The sequence below is a fragment of the Gallus gallus genome, chromosome 1 (assembly GCF_016699485.2).
Source record: "Gallus gallus isolate bGalGal1 chromosome 1, bGalGal1.mat.broiler.GRCg7b, whole genome shotgun sequence".
Taxonomy (NCBI): Eukaryota; Metazoa; Chordata; class Aves; order Galliformes; family Phasianidae; genus Gallus; species Gallus gallus.
The window spans coordinates 53,096,795-53,118,562 of record NC_052532.1 but is presented as its reverse complement, the minus strand read 5'-3'; the positions used below and the strand labels follow the sequence as shown (position 1 = coordinate 53,118,562).

The 21,768-nt window shown below is 42.9% G+C and overlaps 1 protein-coding gene across 1 annotated transcript in view; it reads right to left on the bottom strand.

The window, feature by feature from the left end:
• SYN3 (synapsin III) overlaps window positions 1–21,768 on the bottom strand; it is a 204,811-nt gene that overhangs the window by 154,340 nt on the left and 28,703 nt on the right. Inside the window, exons 3-4 of the mRNA XM_003640389.6 lie at window positions 15,839–15,896; window positions 5,871–5,962 (exon numbers count right to left, since the gene is read on the bottom strand). Coding sequence (XP_003640437.1) covers window positions 5,871–5,962; window positions 15,839–15,896 — 150 coding nt within the window. The remainder of the gene's footprint in view (window positions 1–5,870; window positions 5,963–15,838; window positions 15,897–21,768) is intronic.

The window sequence follows — 21,768 nt, the reverse complement described above, 5'->3', positions numbered from 1 at the left end:
TTTTTTAGCCAGAGTACACGTCTCTTGGGATCTACAAGCACTGAATAGCAGGCAAGTGCCTGATGCTGGGATGACCAGTTTCATCCCCAGTTCCCCAATGAAAAAGGATTTGTTTTCTTGTGTTATGGTTGTACTCATCTTTTTATCAAAGTTCCCTTGGGGAAAAAAGAGCACTTTTGGATCTTTGTCTATGTGGGATGGTGATTCAACAGGCAGACGACCTGGTATCAGTGCACAGAGCTTAGTATAAGCACTGAGTAGCTGAAAACAATGGGAAAGCCAGTGCTATTTAAAGGAACAAGTGAAAGAAACAGAGCATTCATGACCCCACTACAGCTGTGAGTGATGAAGGCACAGCACCCAGGATGAGCTGGGTAAGACACACAGGATTTTAGAATCATAGAAGCCTTAGAGTTGGAAGGGACCATTATAGGTCATCTAGTCCAACTCCCCTGCAACGATCAGGGACACCACAGCTAGATCAGGTTGCCCAGGGCCTGATCCAACCTCACCTTGAAAGTCTCCAGGGACAGGGCAAGAACAACAACTCTGGGCAGCCTGTTCCAGGGCCTCATTACCCTTACTATAGAAAACCTTTTTCTCATATCCAACCTAAATCTCCCCTCTCTAAGCTTGAAGTCATTTCCCCTTGTTCTATCACCACAGACCCTGCTAAAGAGTCTGTCCCCTTCTTCCCTGTAGCTCCCTTTTAGGTACTGAAAGGCCACCCGCAGGTCACCTCGCAGCCTTCTTTTCTCCAGGCTGAACAGCCCCAGCTCTCTCAGCCTGTCCTCATGGGAGAGGTGTTCCATTCCATGGATCATTTCTGTGGCCCTTCTCTGGATGCACTCCAACAGGTCCATGTCTCTCCTGTACCGAGGACTCCAAATCTGGACCAGTACTCCAGATGAGGCCTCATCAGTGCAGAGTAGAGGGGCAAGGATCACCTTCCTTGATCTGCTGACCACTATTCTTTTGATGCGGCCCAGGATATGGTTGGTTTTCTGGGCTGTGAGGGCACACTGGTGGCTCATGTCCACCTTCCCATCCACCAGCACCTCCAGGTCTTTCTCAGCATAGATGCACTCAATCCTTTCATCCCTCAGCTTGCATTTGCAGTGGATATTGCCTCAACCCAGGTGCAAGACTTTGCACTTGGGTTTGTTGAACCTCATCAGATTCACCTGGTTCACTGCTCAAGCCTTTCTAGGTCTCTCTGAATGGCATCCCATCCCTCAGGTGTGTCAACTGCACCCCATGGCTTGGTGTCGTCAGCAAGCTTGCTGAGAGTGCACTTGATCCCACTGTCAATGTCACTGATGAAGATATTAAGGAGTATTGGTCCCAGCATGGACCTCTGGGAGACATCACTTATCACTGATCTCCATCCAGACTTAGAGCCACTGGCAACCACTGTCTGGAATCAATCTGGCAGCCAGTTCTTCGTCCTTTGAACAGTCAACCCATCAAATCCATATCTTTCTGATTTCAAAAGAAGAATTGTGGAGTACTGTGTCAAAGACCTTACTGAAGTCCAGATAGATGACAACAGTGGCTCTTCCTTTGTCCATTAATGATACTATCATAAAAGGCCACTATGTTGGTCAAGCAGGATTTGCCCTTGATGAAGCCATGCTGGTTCTCCCGTACCACCTTCCTGTCTTCCATGCCTTAGCATAGCTTCCAGGAGGATCTGCTCCACAATTTTTCCCAGCACAGAGGTGAGACTGACAGGTCAGTAGTTCCTGGGGTCATCCTTTTTACCCTTAAAAATGGGTGTGATGTCCTTTTCCAGTCATCAGGGACTTCACCTGATTGCCATGACTTTTCAAATATTGTTGAGTGGTTTGGTGACTACATCAGCTAATTCCCTCAGCATTCTGGGATGCATCTCATTGGGACCCATTTTACACTGAGCAGCCACATTCAGGCAAGGCCTGAAAGATTAAATGCCACCCCGTCGCAGGGGTTTTCCCATAGAAAGGGTTTGTCCCATATGCTTGGCTTCTCTCTGCTTCTCTGTCTGTTTTGTCACTCCTTTCCACTTGCCAGGGCTGTTGCTCCATACAGGGCCTCTTCTTTCAGATGATGGGCACCTCTTAGTCCATCAGCCGTTGTACCGTGGTGCTACACTGAGGTCCGCAACAGGACATCACAGTGGTAGGTCCCATGTAGACATACCAAAATGTGCTTTTTGCCCTTGATGATCAGCCCCAATGGCAAAAGAGCCAGCTCCACAGGGAGACAGGAGATGAGAGCAGTCTGGACCATGATTAATTTATATCCTTAAAAGTCTGAAATGCTCTCAGAGACATTAGTATTCCCTATATAAGAAAACTGTCCAGATTTCCAGCATATCCCTGCCTTAGTCCCACATCTACTGGAATTAATAGCTGAAGCCTTGTAAAGCCCAAAAGGCAAACAGAGGACTGTGTTTAATCTAATGCAGAGGCTGAGATCATAGTTTAGTAGTCTAAGTGTTGTCAGAAGCAGAGACAGCTCAAATTCTCATTTATACTGAGACACTTTTATAATATCCTGAAAGTATAAATGCACCTCAGAATGGGTGCAGTGCCAGCACTGACAGCCTCTTTGCACTATGGAAATGTTGGTAAAAAAGGCCCTTCAGGGAAATGAAGAACAAATGGAAACAAATACCCCACTCTTACATCTGAACTCAGTAGAGATGACAAAACCTAAGAGCTTTCTAAGGTACATTAGACTCCAGACAGTTTAGTATGAGTGTGTGTATGTGCATATGTCTGTAGATCTGTAAAACAGGAAGTTGTGAATGCTCTGGAAGGAAGATAAAGGATCCACCCAAATGATTTAAAAGCAGGCATCACCCATGCTCGGTTTTTTTTTTTTTCACACTGCTTAATTACTCCACAATGGTCCATTCATTGCACAGAGGAAGGCTGCCCTTTCTCTGCTGAAGGGGTCACTCTTTCTAAGTCAGTGAGAGATTTTCTGGGATGAACAAGTACCATCTCCTGTTTCACATATTTGAGATTTCACTGGGGAATCTCTGATGCCAACTGTACCCAAAGAAGTGCTGGGATAACAAGGACCACGGCATAGAATTTTCCTCTGACTGAGCCCCAAGTACTCTGCTCACCCCTCTGCTCTGTCCTCTGCTCTGCCCACAAGAGGCAGGAGGTCACGCACTGAAATAGGGAAATGGTGGGAAATGCATGAGATGTTCCACCACAAGCTCTTTGTTTTCTAACTATGAATAAAGCTTGCTGAATGGAGTGCTGATGGAGGCATTGTGTACCATAGTGGAAATGGCACAGGGAAACACATGCAATTTTGCAGATTTGTTAGATAATATTCTCTATCTCCAGCACCACATTTCAATGAGACTGTCTCAATCATCCTATATTACAGATGTGCAGAACTTAATAGATAGATATAGGAGTTTTGTTGCTGCAAAATTAAACAGTGGGAGCCACATTTTAATTAAATTTAAGCAAGAAAAGTAATGCCTGCTTCAGTTGTGTTGTTTGCAAACTTACTAGTAGTTCCTCGTTTAAAGATACACGGGCTAGTAGTTGTGGAGGTCTATATGCTTCCAGTTCCTTGCTCTCTTTAATTGACGACAATGCTTATGTCTTCTCTACAAAAGAAGATTTATCTTCCAGGTAAAAGAGCCATAGCTCTTTCCTTGTGCAGCTCAAGTCAGTTGATACAAAGTATAAGAGAATGACTTAAATCCAAGCTGGCAGAAAGGATCAAGAGATCAGCAATTAAATAGCTTTCATTTTACTGTATGATAGGAAGTCTCCAGTCTAAAGAAGGAGTTAGGAGATCTGCTGCAGTATGACACAATTTAACAGGCTAACAGTTCAATTAACATTATACAAGACTGAAGAGAAAATCCCAGTAGTTGCTTTACTATTATTATTACTCTTATTATAAATAATAATAACAAAAGTGTTTATTGTTGCATTGATTTAAAATCCACTGGCTTGTAGTGTATTTACTATTTTAGACCAATCTGCCACTTCTCTGCGCTCCCAGAGGTTACAGCATCAACAGTAGTTTGATGTGTTGAAATGCTATACACATCTCTACACAAGCAGAGCCAAATCCTCTTCCATAGGCACTCACAGATGTAAACATAAAAAGCTGAACTGCTGCCACTCACAAAAAAAAATACATTTATATATATATAAATATATACTTCATATATAAATAGCCAGATGAGGCTAGTTTTTATGTATGTGTATTAACCACGAGCAGAAACATGAACACCATGCTTCAGACACTCCTGTGAAATAAATTTTGTCTTCAGTTTCAGTTTAATAGCTGATGAACTTTCTACTAGACATATGAATGGCTTTGGGAGGAAAAGCATGGGAAAGAAAATGAAGATGCGATCAACCTAGGAAATGGTTCTTGGGAAGCCTTCCAGCGTTGTGAGCAAGTGAACAAAAGAGTGCATTAGTGCTGTGCACTGTCTGATGGATGCTCCAGCGGTAGGTTCACGGGATGTATGCTGTCTTTAACTGAGAAACAGACATTCATGGGCTGAGAGAAAGCAAATGGATATAACAGACCTGACATTTACAGTTTTTAGCAGACACTCTTGTAACTGTGCCAGAGAAAGAATGGAGACTTGTGGACATTCTAAGAGATGTCAAGGCCTGTATGAATTCATGGACCACAGTCACAGCTAACTGACAGTGACAAGCACTGTTTTGGAAATGTTGTCCTGAGAAATGAAACTGAGCTCAGCACTGTCAGAATCACCATTTTTCATATGCTTTAATAGTCCCTTTCAAAAATGTCCCTGCATGATGTCTTATATATTTGTATCCCTATTTCTGAACAAGAATCAAGTAAACAAAAGTGTCGATTAAATGTGTGAACATTATTAAATTTCAAGATGTTATATACACCAAAAAGCACACACACACACACACACAAAAAAGTTAGAAAAAGATGTAGGGAGGCTAGGAAAATGGATTGGTAATGGCAATGAGATTTCAATCAAATAAGGAAAAGCTTTTGTATCAAAAATGAAATTTAGAGTTGAAAGTTCTAATGACAGAAACTAATAAAGACGTAGGCTTGGGAATAATAAAGTGGAAGGTAATATCAAGGCTCTGTAAACAGAAGCATTTTTCCATCATACACAAATATGACTTCCTACACAGCAATTTGTATAGCACCGGTAAAAATGAGTCAGAACTGCAAGCACCCTGGTGTCCAAAAGAAAAGAAATAATGTTTTAGAAAAGTGAATTGGACATGTGATTGGGAAAGAATTGCTCAGGAATAATCTTTGTTTGCAATGACTGCAAATTATGAAGTAATGTTAGCAGGGAAAATCATCACCAAATCATCACCTGTGAGATATACATCGGAGTAAAGCTAAAGCATGGGGAATCTCATGTAAAAAAGGTGAGATTTAAGGGGAAAATTGGGATGAGAAGACACATTCATAGAAGAGCCTTGTGTTTATTGCAATAACAGTCTACCAGCATCAGGATCTAACATAGGTAGACTTATGACTGCAAAGCACTGTTTACAGTGAAAGATGGTTGGCAGAACAGGAGACATAAATCAACAGAAATAAAGATTAATCATCTCTCCCTTTATTAGGAGATGTAAGGCTTAAAAGAGCCTAAAAATGAGGGATGAAGGATGTGGACTGGAAGCAATGACTAGATGGCATAATGTACAATTGAGACCTGGTACAAAAACACCAGTATCAAGTCAGACTTTCCGTCTCCTTTGGGAAACCTCCAAATCATCATGATTGTGTTGTTCTCCTTCAGATACTAGCCAGAGCCTGAGATCATCCTGCTTGCTCCCAGATCTCTCCAGAAAACCCAATTTTCAAGAAGAGTTGGTACTCCTCACCTTACCACCTTGGTGCCATTCCTCATGACCTGCATGTCCACCATGCAGCCGCCGGTGACATAAGCAGCCAGGTTCAGCTCAGAGAACTCAGCCTGGAGTGGAGCAAAAGGACAGAGCATTATTCAAGGGCAGCAGAGACATAAGCTCATCAACACCAAATTGTCTTTTTTATTTACTTTTTTTTTTTTTTTTTCCCATGAGGCAATGGGAGATCCAATTCCACCTGATTTACCCCAGAGAAGCTGCAGAAATATTTATGGGTCCCACACTTGAGGTGCACAAGTTTACAGGATTAGGCTTATTGCAGTAATAAGTACTGAAGGAATTAAGAATAAGCAAGATGAAAAACGCATACAGGAAAGAATAATAATAATAATAAAAAGAGGTAAGGTCATTTGAATTCAAATTCCAAGTTTCCACTTGGAAACATTCATTTAGAATTATGTCTGAGTTGGCTGCTGTGCTGCTGGCCAGCCATAAACCTAATACAAAAGGTTTAAACCTTCTTAAATAGCTAAAAATCCTCCTTACGCTGCAGGGAAGTGATGAGCAGATGCACCCACATGATGCAATTCACTTATTAAGATTTTAACTGTTAAAGGATTAGAAAAGCCAGGTGGGCTGTTAAAGGTACTGCTCAGTTATTGAAACACTTTATCTTCTAAAAGAGGTGCAACTTATAAGTCTGGGAAGGTTGGCAAGGAATATTTAAGCTTTGGGGAGCAAAAGGCAAATGTGCACCAGGTGATTCTGACTGCAGAGGGTGTCACTGAAAGTTAAGACACAAATCACGGTGATTAACGGGGTGAGAGGTGTGATGACCTGTGGTGTGGTAGCTGGCTGTGCTCCCACCAGGCTGGAGAGCTAGCAAGGCTTGGGGGGGTTCAAGCCATTTGGAGCAGGAGGAGAATGTTGGTTTAGCTGTTCTGCACAAAACTTGGGCTCCAAACCCTAAACTTGTCCTTTATGAGCAAGTGAATAGACCTTGGACTTACATAACCTGTTCATTTATTGTCCTCATTGGTGGACCACACAATGTCTTGCTTTCCATCACAATGTAAACACATCCTTATGGATCCAGAATTCTATACTGAACTATCGGGTTTGCCTGCTCAAGCAGAGGTTTGCCTGTATGTATAAATAATCAGATTTCAGTTTTCGAGACAGAAAGTTGTATTTGTTTGTATTTGTTTTTTTCTCTTTCAACAGATATTTTTCCCCTTCTCAATGATGAATTTCTTACATAATTAGTACTGGGGGGACCGGGCAGCAGTTAATCATTTTCTAACCTGTGGCTACTTAATAACAGAGCAGTAACGTGGTGTTGCTAATCCTTGTGATTTTATTGAGATCCTTGCAGTATTTAATATTCTTCTGAAATTTCTACTAGTTGGAACTGGAGGATAGTGCCAGGAACAACTTTCACACAGAAGAAAACCCACCAAAAATAATAAAAAAGAAAAAAAAAAAAAAACCCATGCTTTGTCCTCATGGAAAAAGCTTGTAGATGGAGAACTGGTGCACCTGCGTAGATTTGTAGGCCAGACGATAAATGAAAAAATCACTTCCAACTTTCATTTTTTATAATCCGTGTAATTTTAAAGCAGTGACTGTAGATTGGTGACCCAATGATGTAATGAAATTTCATGTCTGCGGCCCTGTGTAAACTTTTCAAAGCAACACCCTTACGTGATCTTACATCACTGTAACTCTCAGTTACAACGGAAGGAGGGGGAAAATTCCTGTTGCCAAGAGTTAAATCCTACTTCATATACACACACATACACACACACAGAGGTAGTGGGTTTATGTGACTTGCTGGCCTTCTCTTATGAGATTGCATGGCCTCTGTTTTGGCTGCAGCCACGCCACTTAGGTTAGTTGATCTTCAGTGATTATAAGGGATCAAAGAGAAGAAAATACGTATTTCTGAAAGTCACCTGCATTTAATATGCTTGAAAATCTCAACAGATATAGGGATTAGTTCACCATGAACAAATTCAAGGAGAGGAGATGCCTTCAGTACCATCTGTAATGTCCTCAGGGTGTCTATGAGAATGTAATATAGCACATCTGCTTGCTAGCTTACATGTGGGCTTGGTAAACTGGGGAAAGGAAAGGATGGGTTTCCCACCTCTGTGGCAGTGTATGTCTCAGAGACGTCCCACTCAGAGTGTTAGTTTGCACCTTTGGCTTATGCAGCTGAGGGACGTGTCATCCAACAGGAAAGCCAGCTCTAGAGAGGGAAGTTTTGGGCCTGTGTTTTCATGGTTTTCGTGCTCTTCTTCCAAAGTGTTTTTGTTCTAAAGAACTTAACATTTGGATTTGCCAGGAGAGAAAACGGGCATTCCTCACTTGATGGCTGGCATATACAGCCAAACTAAGTCAGCCTGACAGGCGTTGCTCTGCGGCAGTCAGACCAAACAAAGCCATGTTCAGACACCTGACATCCAAACAGGCTTGAGAACCCTCTGAGCTGGTAAGTACTTCATACCAAACTGCCAGGACTGATTTCAGGCCTGTTTATGTCAAGAGCCAGAAGAAAGGGCGAAATCCCCTTTGGCAACCATTGTACTGGGCACCCTGGCAAGGATTAAGGAGCAGAGAAAGGGTCTGAAGGCCTCTGCACGACGCCAGCCCCAAAGCACTCCAATATACAACCACATCTGAGTCCTAATCTTATCCTGGCATCCACTTCTGCTTTAACAGACTAAGTTAAGGACCACTGCTGGTCTTGTGCTTTGTCCCATCTGACAGTCTGCTGCTAGCTGGCGTTTGGAAGAGGGCTGAAAATTTCAGTCAGCAAAAATTGTTTCCTGTTGATTTTCCAATGCTCCCTGTATTTTTAACTTTGTGGGTTTTGTAGCCTGATGACTTCCCCTGGCTGGGATTTTAAGTCTGAGATCATCCCCAGCCTGCTCTTACCTTTCAGACAAAGAAGCCTTTGAAAGCAGCCCATGCAGATAGTGACAGGTAACTGTGCCCAGAACAGGAGAGAGCAGCTCTCCATTGCCTTGAAGAGTCATTTGTGTTAGGACTCATCAAGTATAAGGCAGCAACACATTAGCCAGATGGTGTTTTATTCTTGCTCTGCAAATGGTGCCAGTGGCTGCAAAAACATTCAGAGTGAGATCGAACCACGTGTGACAAACGTGACACAACCTATTTTCAGTGATAATGTAATACAGACTGTGGGTCTGGGAGTATATTTGTACCTTTGTGAGGCCCAGATTTGAGAGGACCATTCTATTAAAAATGCCTACTATTTTAGGTATTTGGAATCACAAATCTCTCCAGTTCACTTGGACTCAGTCTCAAGCTACTCTCAGTTTCTCCCATTAGTGTTCTCTAGATACTGGAGATCTTTCTGTTGAGATGTTTTAGGGTTTCTGTTTGCTGAGAATGAAACAAAGAGGCCATAGATTTTAAAGATTCCTAGGATACATATGTTCAGGCTAGATTTAAAATATTTTTCACGGAATGTCAGTACATTGGGTTGGAAGGACTTCAAGATATCATGCAAACCGTTTCTCCTTCCCAAGGCAGGATTAGTTCTACCTCTGCCATTGTGGGCAGACGCTACAGAAAAGTTCTGTATCTTCCATGGGCAAGGATCCCCTTCAGACAATCTGTGCTTTAACAACCTGGGAAAGTTTTCCTGAAGTTTAACCTAAATTTCTCTTGATTTCTTAAGCCCATTGCAGAAGCTGAAGACTTACTGCTTGAAGAATTACCCTTTATTTATTTATCTATTTATTTTTTTTCATAGACAGAACAACCTCATTCCTGTAAGATTTTCTTGTAAGGTGGTGTTTAGCAACGCAGCGGTAAATGTTGCTGTCACTGGGTTCCTCTCTGCTGGGACCACAGTGTTCTTGGATTGTGACAACTCTGCAAGGGAGCAGTGGTCTTCTCGGAGGCTGCTCTACTCCCCGACTGATCCCTGGTTCCCAAGTCTCCTTAGGCTCTTGCCTACCCACTGATGGTGGTCCATCTCCCAGTAAGCCTGGGAAGGCTGGTTTCCTTGGTCCTATCCCTGTGTCAGTGAGACAAGATGCTCAGCATGCACACTCAAGCTATGTGCCTAAGCTCCTTTTCTCCTACCCTATCCCTGCTGTGTGCACACACACTTGCACGCTTCAGATCTGAGTCTTGATCTTGCTATATCCTTTCCAGTGGACTTCCTGTTCCCAGCCTGCTATCACTGGATGTCTGGAGCTCTGGGAATGAACTGACAAGGAGAGTCTATTAATGTGGTATTAATTAAATAGTAGGCAGGATCACAAGGGAGACAGTCTGAGCAAGTTGACTGCTCTTGTTCCATATTTTTTGTTCCCTCTATAGCCAGCTCTCCACTTGGAAATCACCATCCATCTCCCCAAAGATTCTTAACCAGTCTATATAAGACAGTCTGTCTCATATCTCAAACAACTGTGCTACACAAACAACCTCGGACCAAAGCTCTCTGCTTTCCTAGGCTTGCTCCTGAACCTCCTCACCAATTATCATTATGGATCAATTTTTCTTCCCCTGCCCTGTGACATGAAATGCAGTCAGAGTAACAGGCTAGTTTGTGTCACGACTTGGGCACTCGGGGGGAGGAATTACTAACGTCTAAATCGAATCACATACATTCCTCAGTGGATTTTATACTTCATTTTTTTTGGTGGACCTTCCAATATGTATAAGGAAAGACAGACTTTGGCAGACGCCAGACTGCATTCCAGTAACAGCACATTTCACTACAACCATTACAAGCATTTCACGGGGGAGGTAAGCAGTCCCTAATCCCTGCACAGGCAGAAAAGTGAACAGATCATCTGGATGTGAGCGAGGGGAGGGGAGGGGGGGGGCTATAGCAGTACATACTTGGTGCACATATGCATGCAGAATTGGAGATTACTCGCCTCTTGATTCCCCACGTCACTTTGCTGAGACATTGTCCCTTGGGGTGGACCCTGCCCCCAGTACTGGGATTGTTACCTGGGAGTAAAGGATGGAGAGGGTCCAGCAGAGAGGGGGACACTCCTGTGCAGCTCTAAGGGGAACTGCTCCTGACAAGGCTCAAATTCAGGATGCGTGCTCCTAACCTACAGATAGTGGTAAAGGTCCCCAGTGCCTCGATCTGCGTGAGTGCTGTTTGGAGCATTCACCCTGATGGCATTTGGAATTGCCTCTTAAACTTTCTTTTCAGAAATCATGTGGCTGCCTGAAAATTGGAGCTCTTGTTGGTAAAAACACGTTTCTAAACCTTTTGATCCCAGGATATAGATCAAATACATGAACTCTGTAAGCCTCCAAAAACAATTGGAAAATGAAAAAAAAAACCAACCTTGAAGATTCTATTTAATGATTTCAAGTCATTCTTCCTATTTTTCCATTTCCCTTTATTTGCAGTTTATGAATGCTTGTATGTGGCAAAGTTACGAGAACTGCTATTACTGTTCTTGAACAGCTTTATGGCTTTCAGTTGGAAAAAAAAAAACAGAACAAAACAAAACAATCCAACCCACAACTTTAAATATGTAATGAATAAAAATTATACAGCCGTTTGATGAGAGACTAATTCACACTGTCACACGTGGTCCTATTGAACTCTACCTCTTGAAATTACCACTTTATGCCACACGTGAAAACATCGTTTTAGGATGAGAGGTACAATGGAAATAGAAGACATGATCTGTATTGCAATTATCTTCTGTATGAGCCAAGTACAACTTTTTCCTGACAATGTTGCCAATGAAGTCATAATCTATACCACAATACTTTTCCAGAAGCATGTACATAGGAGTTCACTGAATAATCATTCCCTGAAAATAAACCAGGCAGTGGGAACAAGTGAATGAGCTGTGCAAGAAGAATGCATGTCAGACAGAGAGACGGACCCACCTCGTCACAGCAGGAAATGGTGGGAAGAAGACGGGTGTACAGACAACAGGAATCAAAATTTAGATAAGATTTTTGGCCTCATCAGAGACCATCCGTTAGCTAATTCCAGGAAAGGCTTTTTCTGAATGCATTGAAATACCTTTAGCAAATATCTAAAGGAAAGGTATTCAGACTGGGAGAAGTGCTGCTTGCTGTTTCCAGTTAGGTCTGCGCTCTCCTCTTTCCCTCATGTACTTTCGTCAGTCAGCGCAGGACACGGGGCTGAAGAAGACCACCAGACCCACAGGGTTTGAACCCCTGCTGCATTCAGTACGGTGTCACAAAATGCCTTCTTAAACTGATGCTTTTATTAAAAGGAGTCATGTCTCCTTTAGCATCCATCCATTTTGTCAGGATAAACAAGCTTAACTCTTTCTGTTTGCTGTCATGAGTCAGGTCTCCACAGTCATCCCTGTGCACATCTCCTATTTTGCACATCTCCTGTCCATGGGCATCTGTATCCCAGATGTGGGATGTGACCACTGCCCACACTGTCATGGTTTGGCTGACAGAGCTGTGGTTGTCCAGGTTTCAGCTCCAGCTCCCCTCCTACCTTCTGCTGGTGACACACAGCCAAACAGCGTCCTCTTTGCACATGGAGCAAGGATAACTCACAAGGAGATCCCCAACCCAGGACATTTTATGATCCATATGGGAAATCCAAGGGTAACAGGAAATCCTTATAGAATGCATGGTTTGGTTTTCACCGGGACAAGGCAGAAAAGGTGGTGGAAGAGGTGCTAAATTAGTACCAGTTGCCTTCAGTGATGGAAAATGAAAGAGCATAAGGCCTCCAGTACAATTCCTTCTCCTCCCGAGTAGACTGTATTTCCTAATGCCTCATGTCCTCTGGCCAGTGAAGGAGAAAGATGGTCTGAGAAGATAAAAGCAAAATTAATTTAAAGAGAGACTAAAAGCAGCGTTGTCAACTCCTGTGGCGTTTTAAATTTCTTCTTAATGCTGAGCTTAACCATATATCCATTTTATATAATCAAACCTTTCATTTCTAAAAAAAAAATTCACTAGCTGTTCTATTTCTAGAGGGAAAGAGCTGCAGATGTATGCCCTGCAGTTCCCAAAGCCAGAAATCATAAGGCAAGTAAAAACAACAGCATGGATCAAAATCTAATGATCTTATTTTAAGCATAAACTAGGAATAGTATTTTTAGAGTCAGCTATACTGAGTAAGCTTAAACCCATACTGAGTAAGACTTAAACCATCGGGATTTAAATGGGAATACGTCAAAGAGATTTTCACTTATCGATCAGTGTTTCGTTCAGTCTCAGGAATGACTACTGGTGCTACAAAAGGATGTGTAGTGAAAAAAATACCCAAATAATGGCAGCATAATGGAAACTGCCTCCAAAGTAAATGAGGCCCAAATTCAAGAGAGCATTTGCACAGAAGTTTTACCTTGTGCAAACTTATGTTTTATGCTGAAATCAAATGTGTTTCTCTGAGTGGAAATATTTTGTTCATAAATACATCATACTTGCTTTGCTGAATGGCCTCCTAAATGGACTTACACTCTACTTCTCTGTTTGGGGAAAAATTCTTGCAGGAATAGGCTGGAGATGTACTGATGGGCTAAAGAGAGAAAGTTGTAGAGCTGTACTATACTTCTATCTGTGGATTAGCATCGAAGACATGACTTAGCAATGTCGATCAGTCTTCTTTGTGTCAGCACTAGTTTTACTTGAAAATACTTAACTGTTACCACCCCCAGACTCCATTTGATAGTTGATAATAAAAGTCATTCATGTCCACCGCTTCTCTGAGGCCCAGGACTAAAGCCCTCTGTACTACCAATGGCATTTGATTCCTCTTTTACTTAATTGATTAGCTTCCTATGTTTCGTTTTCTCCCAAATCCCTCCAGGAGCATGGTTGCTTCCCAGAACCCCAGCACTCAGCTTGACGTATCTGAAAATGAAGTTGTGTCCCTGAGTTTCAGTTAGGGATGGGTGACAGCAAATTCTGCAACCTCTAAGGCAAATTAATAAATACATTTTGGACATTATGATGAAGATTAGAAGAAGAAAAGATAGGAAAAAAGTCAGCCCTCACATTCATTTTAATTGAATAGAAGTAGAAAGTAGAGGCTACACAGTATATACATTGGTTGCAGTGTCCCTGACAGCTCCTTCTCCTACTCACCAGCACCAGGTGTACCCATAGAGTCTACTGTCTCTTTTTGATGATAATGGCTAGTGCTTAGCTGAAGACCAAGGGCCTGGAGGTGGCATTGAGGTCATTCAGTTCATTTCTGTAGTAAACAAACAGAAAACCCTCTTCAAGAGTCCATAAAACCTATTTTCATACAAGCCAAGTCTCATAGAAGTAGTTCCCCGAGCAGCTGGATGGTATTTAACAGTCTCTTCCCTGTGGGTTATCCAGTGTCTAATAGGAACTGAACCTCTGCTGAAGGAGCTTGTTGAAACTTAATATTTTGAAACTTCTGCCTGTTTCTCAAATTCAGCTGAAACGAGCCAATGTCTTCTACAGTTTTGGGTGTGGGGGTAGACAGTGAGACAGCATGATCACATATGTCTTGCATTCCTCGAACAACAGCCAAGGGGGAGAGGCAGCGCAGAGAGCTGGTAGGGGAGTTTAACCAGATTAGATAACTGACTTCCCGCTGCTGAGAGTGAGAGAAGCTGTGCAGTTTTCAGTGCTCCTACTCCATTATAAATAAGTGATATTTTGACTTAAAAAATATTCCTATTTTCCTTCTCCACTTTCCCCCGTGCCCCAACCTTCCAAAATGGCTTGCTAAGAAAGAAGAAAGATGTAATAGAGATGAAGATGAAAAAGAAAAGCAGCAAGGCAGATTCTTCCTTCAATTTAAACCAAGTACTGAGCATTCTAGAGGAGCAAAAGATTAGTTCTGCCAGAAAAAATAGAGTAGTTCTTTTTCCCAATATCTTTTTTCCCAATATGACCTTTTTTCAAGATTACTGAACATTTGGATATTTCCTTTCATGTTTTTCTGACATTCAAACTGTTTTGTTACTTAGCTTTCCAAATCAAAAGAGTTTCTTCCTATAAAGTACAAAAATTCTCCTAAGACAAGCTATATTGCTGGTTGAAGCAATGATGCGTGGGTATCTGAAGCAAGGTCAAATGCAAAGAGGAAAATTAAGCATTCGTATATCATAGTTGCAAAAGATGACCTGCTAACCTTTCTGTTCTAGACACAGATTCTGATCAGACTGTGCGTCCACATACACAGCCTTAGGCAACTGGACAATATCCCTTTGAAAAGAGAAGGAACAGCTTGTCATGGATAGTGGATCTTGAGAAAGTCTTCAAAACCAATTCATGACTACTTTTATATAAACACGTATGCACATCCACACATACAACACAGAATCACCAGATTTATAAAGACAGAAAATACCAGATCATTCAAGCATTCATCAGCTTTCTTTACTCATCCAAGTAGTTTTACAGCCCCAAGGTGAAAAAAGCAAGCACATGATTTCTTCACAATCACAAACTCAGTTCTACATCTCTCTCTTTATGCTTGCTTTCAAATTAGGCACCTGCAGGTGGTTATCAACAATCATTTCTGCTGTGACAATCGCACTCAGCACATCAGTCAATGCTGAAAAGATTATGCTGTGTGCAGTTATTTTGCATGTGGAAACCAAAACTTTTAGACTTAAATCAGAATAAGATGGAAGACTTCAATAACTCACATGTAGAATATAACATTACTAAGATGCACTGCTGTGTACTGGCTTTTCACCTTTACAGACACATATATGGAACTGTGAGGTAGTCTTCCGATAGAAGAAATGATAGTTCCACCACCAAAATGGAAAACTTAATTTTAAGCTGAATTAGTGACTGATTCTGCAAAGGCAGGGAGAGGGGATAGGATATTTTCACTTAGGCCGTACATCGTTGTCTAAAATGAACAAGTGTTAAAACTTGTCCCCAGTTCCTTTCTTCTCCTGGAGAAAACCCACAGACTATCTGTTGTTGAGACCTCAGCTCTGCTCACACACATTTCTTACAGCTAAGTTGTCACTGACCTGCTCCACACGGATATCAAATTCTCCATTCACCTTCTTCCCCTGGAAATACTTGGCCCTGTAGAAGAAATGAGAGAGATGGACATGGTTAAAGAGACTTTGTGGCTCTTGTTGCATGCTATTTTGCTTCAGCACTTCCATTTTTGCTGAAGAATTTCTAGCTGGGTCATGGCATGTTTTCCGAATTCCCATCTTCTTCAGCCATCTGTTCTCCAGGAGAAACCTGGAGATGAAAGCCAGATGAAAACCACACTGGAAAGTTCCTTCAAGGCTTGTGACTTTTTCATTTTATTTTCAAACTGAAAACCACATGTTTTCCTAATCTTTTCCAGAGCAACAGCGCTAATCAATGATTCCTCACAAATCTTATTTAATACCTGATCTCTATTCTGTAAAAGAAGAACAAAGCAAGGCATGGCATCGAATTATTTTTTTTTCTTGATGTTAACCACGGATTTTTATCAACACAGCCTGTAAAGCTTTCTCTCTTGCTTACTTACTGAAGAGCTGCTTTCCCACTGCTTATCTTTCTGCTACTAATTTAGAGAAATTGTATATGCATCTACAGTGTCATGAATGTAGGATCTCCTGAACTGAGAAATGGTGTTTGTTTTCCAGCTGAATAGTGCCACAAGAAGGACCACTTCTTTGTACCTTCCATCACGTCTTCTCCTAGCTGCCTATGCAAGATAGACCACAGAGCACTTTCAGAGAGGAAAAGGCTGTCAGTTGCGCTGGAGAAGATGGCATAGGAAAAAGGCAGACAATTTTAGTCTTTTTATTGTATACGATGCTTGTTATATTGATCAGTCAGCAGGGAAATTGCCAATAGAATTTCCAATAGAATTGCCAATAGAATGCTGAGGCATTGGCACAGGTTGCCCAGAGAGGCATTAGATGCCCCTTCCTTGGAGACATCCAACGTCAGGGTGAAGGGGCTCTGAACACCCTGATCTACCTGTAGATGTCCCTGTTCATTGCAGAGAAGTTGGACTAGATGGCCTTTAAGAGTCCCTTTCAACCCAAACGATTCTATGATTCTATTTCTCCCCAGTTCTGCTCCTCATAAAACAAGCTTCACATAAGAAAACATGAATGTAGATCATTTTCTCAGACCCCCCAAAATTTCAGGAAGATTGTGTAGGTTCCAAAAAGCTCTTCTGTTCGGAAAGTGCTGAAAACACAGTTAAGCCCTGCAAGATTTGTTTCCAGAGACAAAGTAACTCTCTGAGTTCTGTTTCCAATTGGCAAAGACAGGACAGAATAAAAAAGTAAAGGAAAATGAAGGGAAGCCGGCTTTACTCCCTATTTTATAGTATTAGCAAAATAAGAAGCTGGCTCACATTTTTACTATGGGTCTATTTGTTCCAATAAAAAAGGAGAGACAGTAGGAAGGCAATTTTCCCCATGGCTGAAATGCACCAGTTTTGAACTGAATTCTCCCCTCCCCCAGCAACGAGAAATGTAAAGATGCTTTGTTCTGTGATCCTGGCTCAAAACCAAATCAAGTTTTTGTTTTACTAGGAAAAGATATAAAAAAAAGTCAGAAGTTTTCCATGTGGTTATAATGAGGGCATCTGAGGGCTGTACCATGCTTCCTTTCCCAGTCAGCCTATCCATCAGCATGGTCCTAATAAGACCTCTGCGTGGACGTAAGTAAAGGGACAGTGTAACAGCCAGGTGGCTCAAGGTGGCTCAAACAATCCCTGTCTGGTACAACTAGCAGAGTTCTGGCCACTTCTTACCCTCTTTTGAGTCTATGTGTTGCATGAAAAACAGCAACTCACCAGACAAGTTGAGACATCACACCTCTAACAATAAACAGAAATGCTAAATGCACTCAATAATTCTATCGTATTTCTAGAGGTATGGCTGGGTCTGGCAACATTCCTAGCTCCCAAGTATAGGGGATATTGCTGGAACCAGCAACTTCTGAAAAACTGGAATAAGATTTAAGTGGGCCCACAGGAACTGGTCTGAAATTTGAGGCACACTATTCACTGGTACAAGCTTGTTTTATTCCCAGCACGCTCATAATATATGCTCCTTACCCACATTTATGAGACACACTTCCTCCCTCTATAGCCTCTCCACTTTGCTGACCAGCTGGTTGCAGACTCCTTGGTGCTGCTTTGCTTCAGCTTGTAATGAAGTGTGATTAGCTGTGGTCTTCGGCTCGACACAGATGGAGCTAAGAGACTTCCACTCCCAGAAATTACCCTTCACGCAGTGAAAAAGTCTTTCTCTTGTGGTGAGGTATTGGAACAGGCTGCCCAGGGAAGTGGTAGAGTCACCGTCCCTGGAGATGCTCCATGACCATGTGAATGTGGCACTGAGGGCCATGGTTAGTGGGCATGGTAGGGATGGGCTGGCGATTGGACTTCATGATCTTAGTGGTCTTTTCCAACCTTAATGATCCTGTGAGTCTATTAACACTGGCTCTGCTCATGGAAACACAGAGGGCACATTCAGCACCAGAATTCCTTGGAGAAGGACAAGGCGCAGCGAGTTAGACATACATGACCTCTTCTCTTTCTTATCCCTCCTTCCATGCAGGTTGTCTCATCCCATGTCTCAGGCAAGTATCTGTTACTAAAACCATATATCACTTTCTTTCAAAGACAGCTTTCAGGAGGGCTAACCTGTTCTGAGTGTCTCTGGAGACTACAGGTGCTGATCAATTTGCAGCTAAATAGTTAGGTCAGGCCACCATTTTGACCCAGTCCAGGGTAAGAATGAAACATTTCTTTCTGAAAACATTTCTGAAATGGATGGAGTGATGTTTTCAATTTGCACCTGGTGTTTCAGAGCCCTGGGCTGTAGAGGTTATCATGCTGAAATGAAAAATGGCTTTAGCCTTGCCCTGGAGTCCTTGAAATTTTAAGTAAACCGTAATTGTTGCTGATGCTGTGGAAACATCATGATTCCTCTACGGCAAGAGGGAGCATTTTTTGGTCAGTACTGCACAGCACATGAAAGGGCTTCTGGTCAGAGAATCATAGAATCACAGAATCATAAAATTATAGAATCACAGAATTATAGAATGGCTTAGGTTGAAGGGAACTTAAAGATCATCCAGTTCCAAACCCCTGCTGTGGACAGTGTTGCCACCCACCAGATCAGGCTGCCTAGGACCCCATTCAACCAGGCCCTGAACTCCTCCAAGGATGTGGAATCCACAACTTTGGGCAACCTATTCCCTATGAGAGTATAGCAGGCAACGGATGGAGGAAAGAAAGAGCACGCTGACTGATGGGGATGCAGCAGAAAGATGAGTACTTCTTGCAGGTTGGACAGTGTGCAAAACATTTGTGAATAGTGTCTCCCCTAAATCAACATGAGCTGCTAGGTGTTGGGTTCCTCCAGGCCTCTGCCCAGGAAGTGACTTGCTGTGGGGTTACCTAAGCAGCTTGTAATGCAGCTGTGAGCCTCATCCAGAAGATAGCCAAAAGCCTTTCTAAGGAGCCTGGAAGTGTCTCCCTTCATTTCCATCACAGCCAGCCACAAGCAATCAGATTGGCTCATTGCCTGCGGTGGAGGCTGCCTCATAGCACCACCAGCTTGGGACAAGCACTGGCCACATGAGCCCACCTCAGGCAGCCTTCAGTGTTGACCAATGATCAGCTGTCCAGCTCTTAGTTTTAAAGCACATCAGATGTTTACTCTTCAAGAACACAGCATTATAATTTGGCAATGCAGGTTATATATGGGGTGGTACGGTTGTGGTGATTTCAGCAAATTAGCATGTAAACATCTTTTGATTGACGCAAACTGCTGGGCCACACTCAGGAGCAGTGCTTGGGTGGGATTCACAGTGCTAGGAAATGCATTTAGATGTGGCCACATCAGCTGGGAGGAAGGAAGCACTGTAATAAACAGCCAAAGGCCTGCCCTGTCTTTCAGGGGGAGAGCTTTCCTTGAAACTCTCAGCAAGGAAGCTGCACACCCTGGAAAAGGATAGGTTTTTTGGGTGCAAGAGCATCAGACAAGCATTACTTCTGCTTTCTGCCTGAAATGGTGGCAGGACCACAGGAAACCTGATGCCTCTTCTTATGAAGTAATTTGGAAAGAAAAAAAGCTTGTTTTCCGGAGCTGCCATGAAACAGCCCACTTTTCCTCAGTGACTGTGGCTGTGGGAAGAATATAAGCATTTTTTTCTGTTATATACAGAGCATATCCTGAATAGCAGCAGGGAAAAAACAAAACAACTGATGGTTTTCATCAATTTACCTTGAATTACATACATCAGAGAGAAAATTCTCAGAAAACCCGTAACTTTACTGCTTAGGTGCCTGTGAAGCATTCTTCTGAACAAGAGGTGCAAGCGCTGATGCAAGGCTGCTAGCAGACCTGTGAGGCACTCAAATACCAGCAGTAGACTTAACACCCCTGGTGTTACCCACCTGTGAGCAGGCTGACTTCTACTGCAGCTATGAGAGGGTGCCCAAATCTCTGTGCCGCCCTGCACCCATGCCATTTATACACACTCAGCAAAGGAATTGCGAATGCGTTGCCTGTACAGAGTCTATGCCATCTCCCCTGGAGTTGTTTCTGCTCTCTTCCCTCTGCTTTTTTTTCTTTTGATGCAGAGAAGCACGTCAAAGCTGATTCAGAGGGCTGCTTCAGTACTTTCCTCTGAATCTTTGTGAAATGGAGACATTAGAGATGCAACAGGGGACTGCATAACTTCAGCCAGGCTGGAAAATGCTCTGCACGGGTGAGGAACAGGAGATGTACAGCTATCAAGTATCAGCTGGAGAAGATGCCTGAGGACCTCTTCCCCAGGTACAGTGTCTCTAGACAGCATTCTGTGTAAGAAAAGGCACCTAACACTGGCCTCAGCATCAGAATCAGCCAGGAAGGATGAGAGTTGAAGCAATGGACTGGAGGAGCACAGTGGTTCAAAAGCTTAAAGTTGTTCCCACAGTTTATAATATCATAGATATTTTATAATAGATCATAGTTTTATGGTTGTTTTGTACTGTGGTGCCCAAAGCTTCACACAGCGCTCTAGCCAAGGCAGTACCAGTGAAGAGTAGGGTGGGACAATCCCTTCTCTTTGAATCCCCTTGGGTTTGTGCCTCTGGGATAAGGCACAACAAAGAAAGCAAGGAAAACCACTCTTTGGGTGGAGACCGCTTCTCACTGGGAGCTTGAGGGAGTGGGAGGAAGAAAGAGGGAGAGAAGTGATGAGAAAGAGACATGGGTAAATAAGCCAAAAGGGATCAGTAGATACGTTCTAGAATTATCTGAATTATTTCCCTTGAAATTGCATCACAAATATTTCTCTCAAGCCTTTGGGAAAACGAGGCATGGCATTTGTTTCTGGAGCAGCTTAGAAAAGGCTGAGCTGGTGTCCCTGGGATTGGGTGTGGGGGGACCTCATGGAGAGAGGCTGGGGGTTAGCCACTGTACGAAATCCCTGTGTCAAAGGGCCTGGGGGCCCAAGTGATGCACAAGGCACTCACTGTATGTCCGCATTGTCTCCTTCATAAAAGGGGCCGGGACTGGGAAAAAGGAGGCAGTTTCTAGGATACTGGCCAGCAGCTGCTGGAATGCCCCGACAGCCCCCCAGCCCCCAACAGGCTGCAAAAGCAGTGGGGAGGGAGGAAGGAGAAGAGGTACATTTATGCCCTTTTTTTCTTCAGGGGTAAAAACAAGGGAAGTTTTCGTTTCAGGGACCAGCCCTCAACGCCTTCCCCACTTCTCCCCAGTTTAGCACTTCCCAGCTGCAAACAAGAAGGACTTTTGAGACAGTCAAGTCCTGACTGCCCAGAGCACAGGGAAGAGAAAAATCACCGGGGTGAGTGCCGGGGTTTGCAACCTACTCAAGCTCTTGTCTACATCTGCTACAGCCCAGACTTTTATACACTGATCAGCTGTGGTATGTGCTGGTTAGTAGTTAATATTTGTTAGGTAGGGTACCTAAT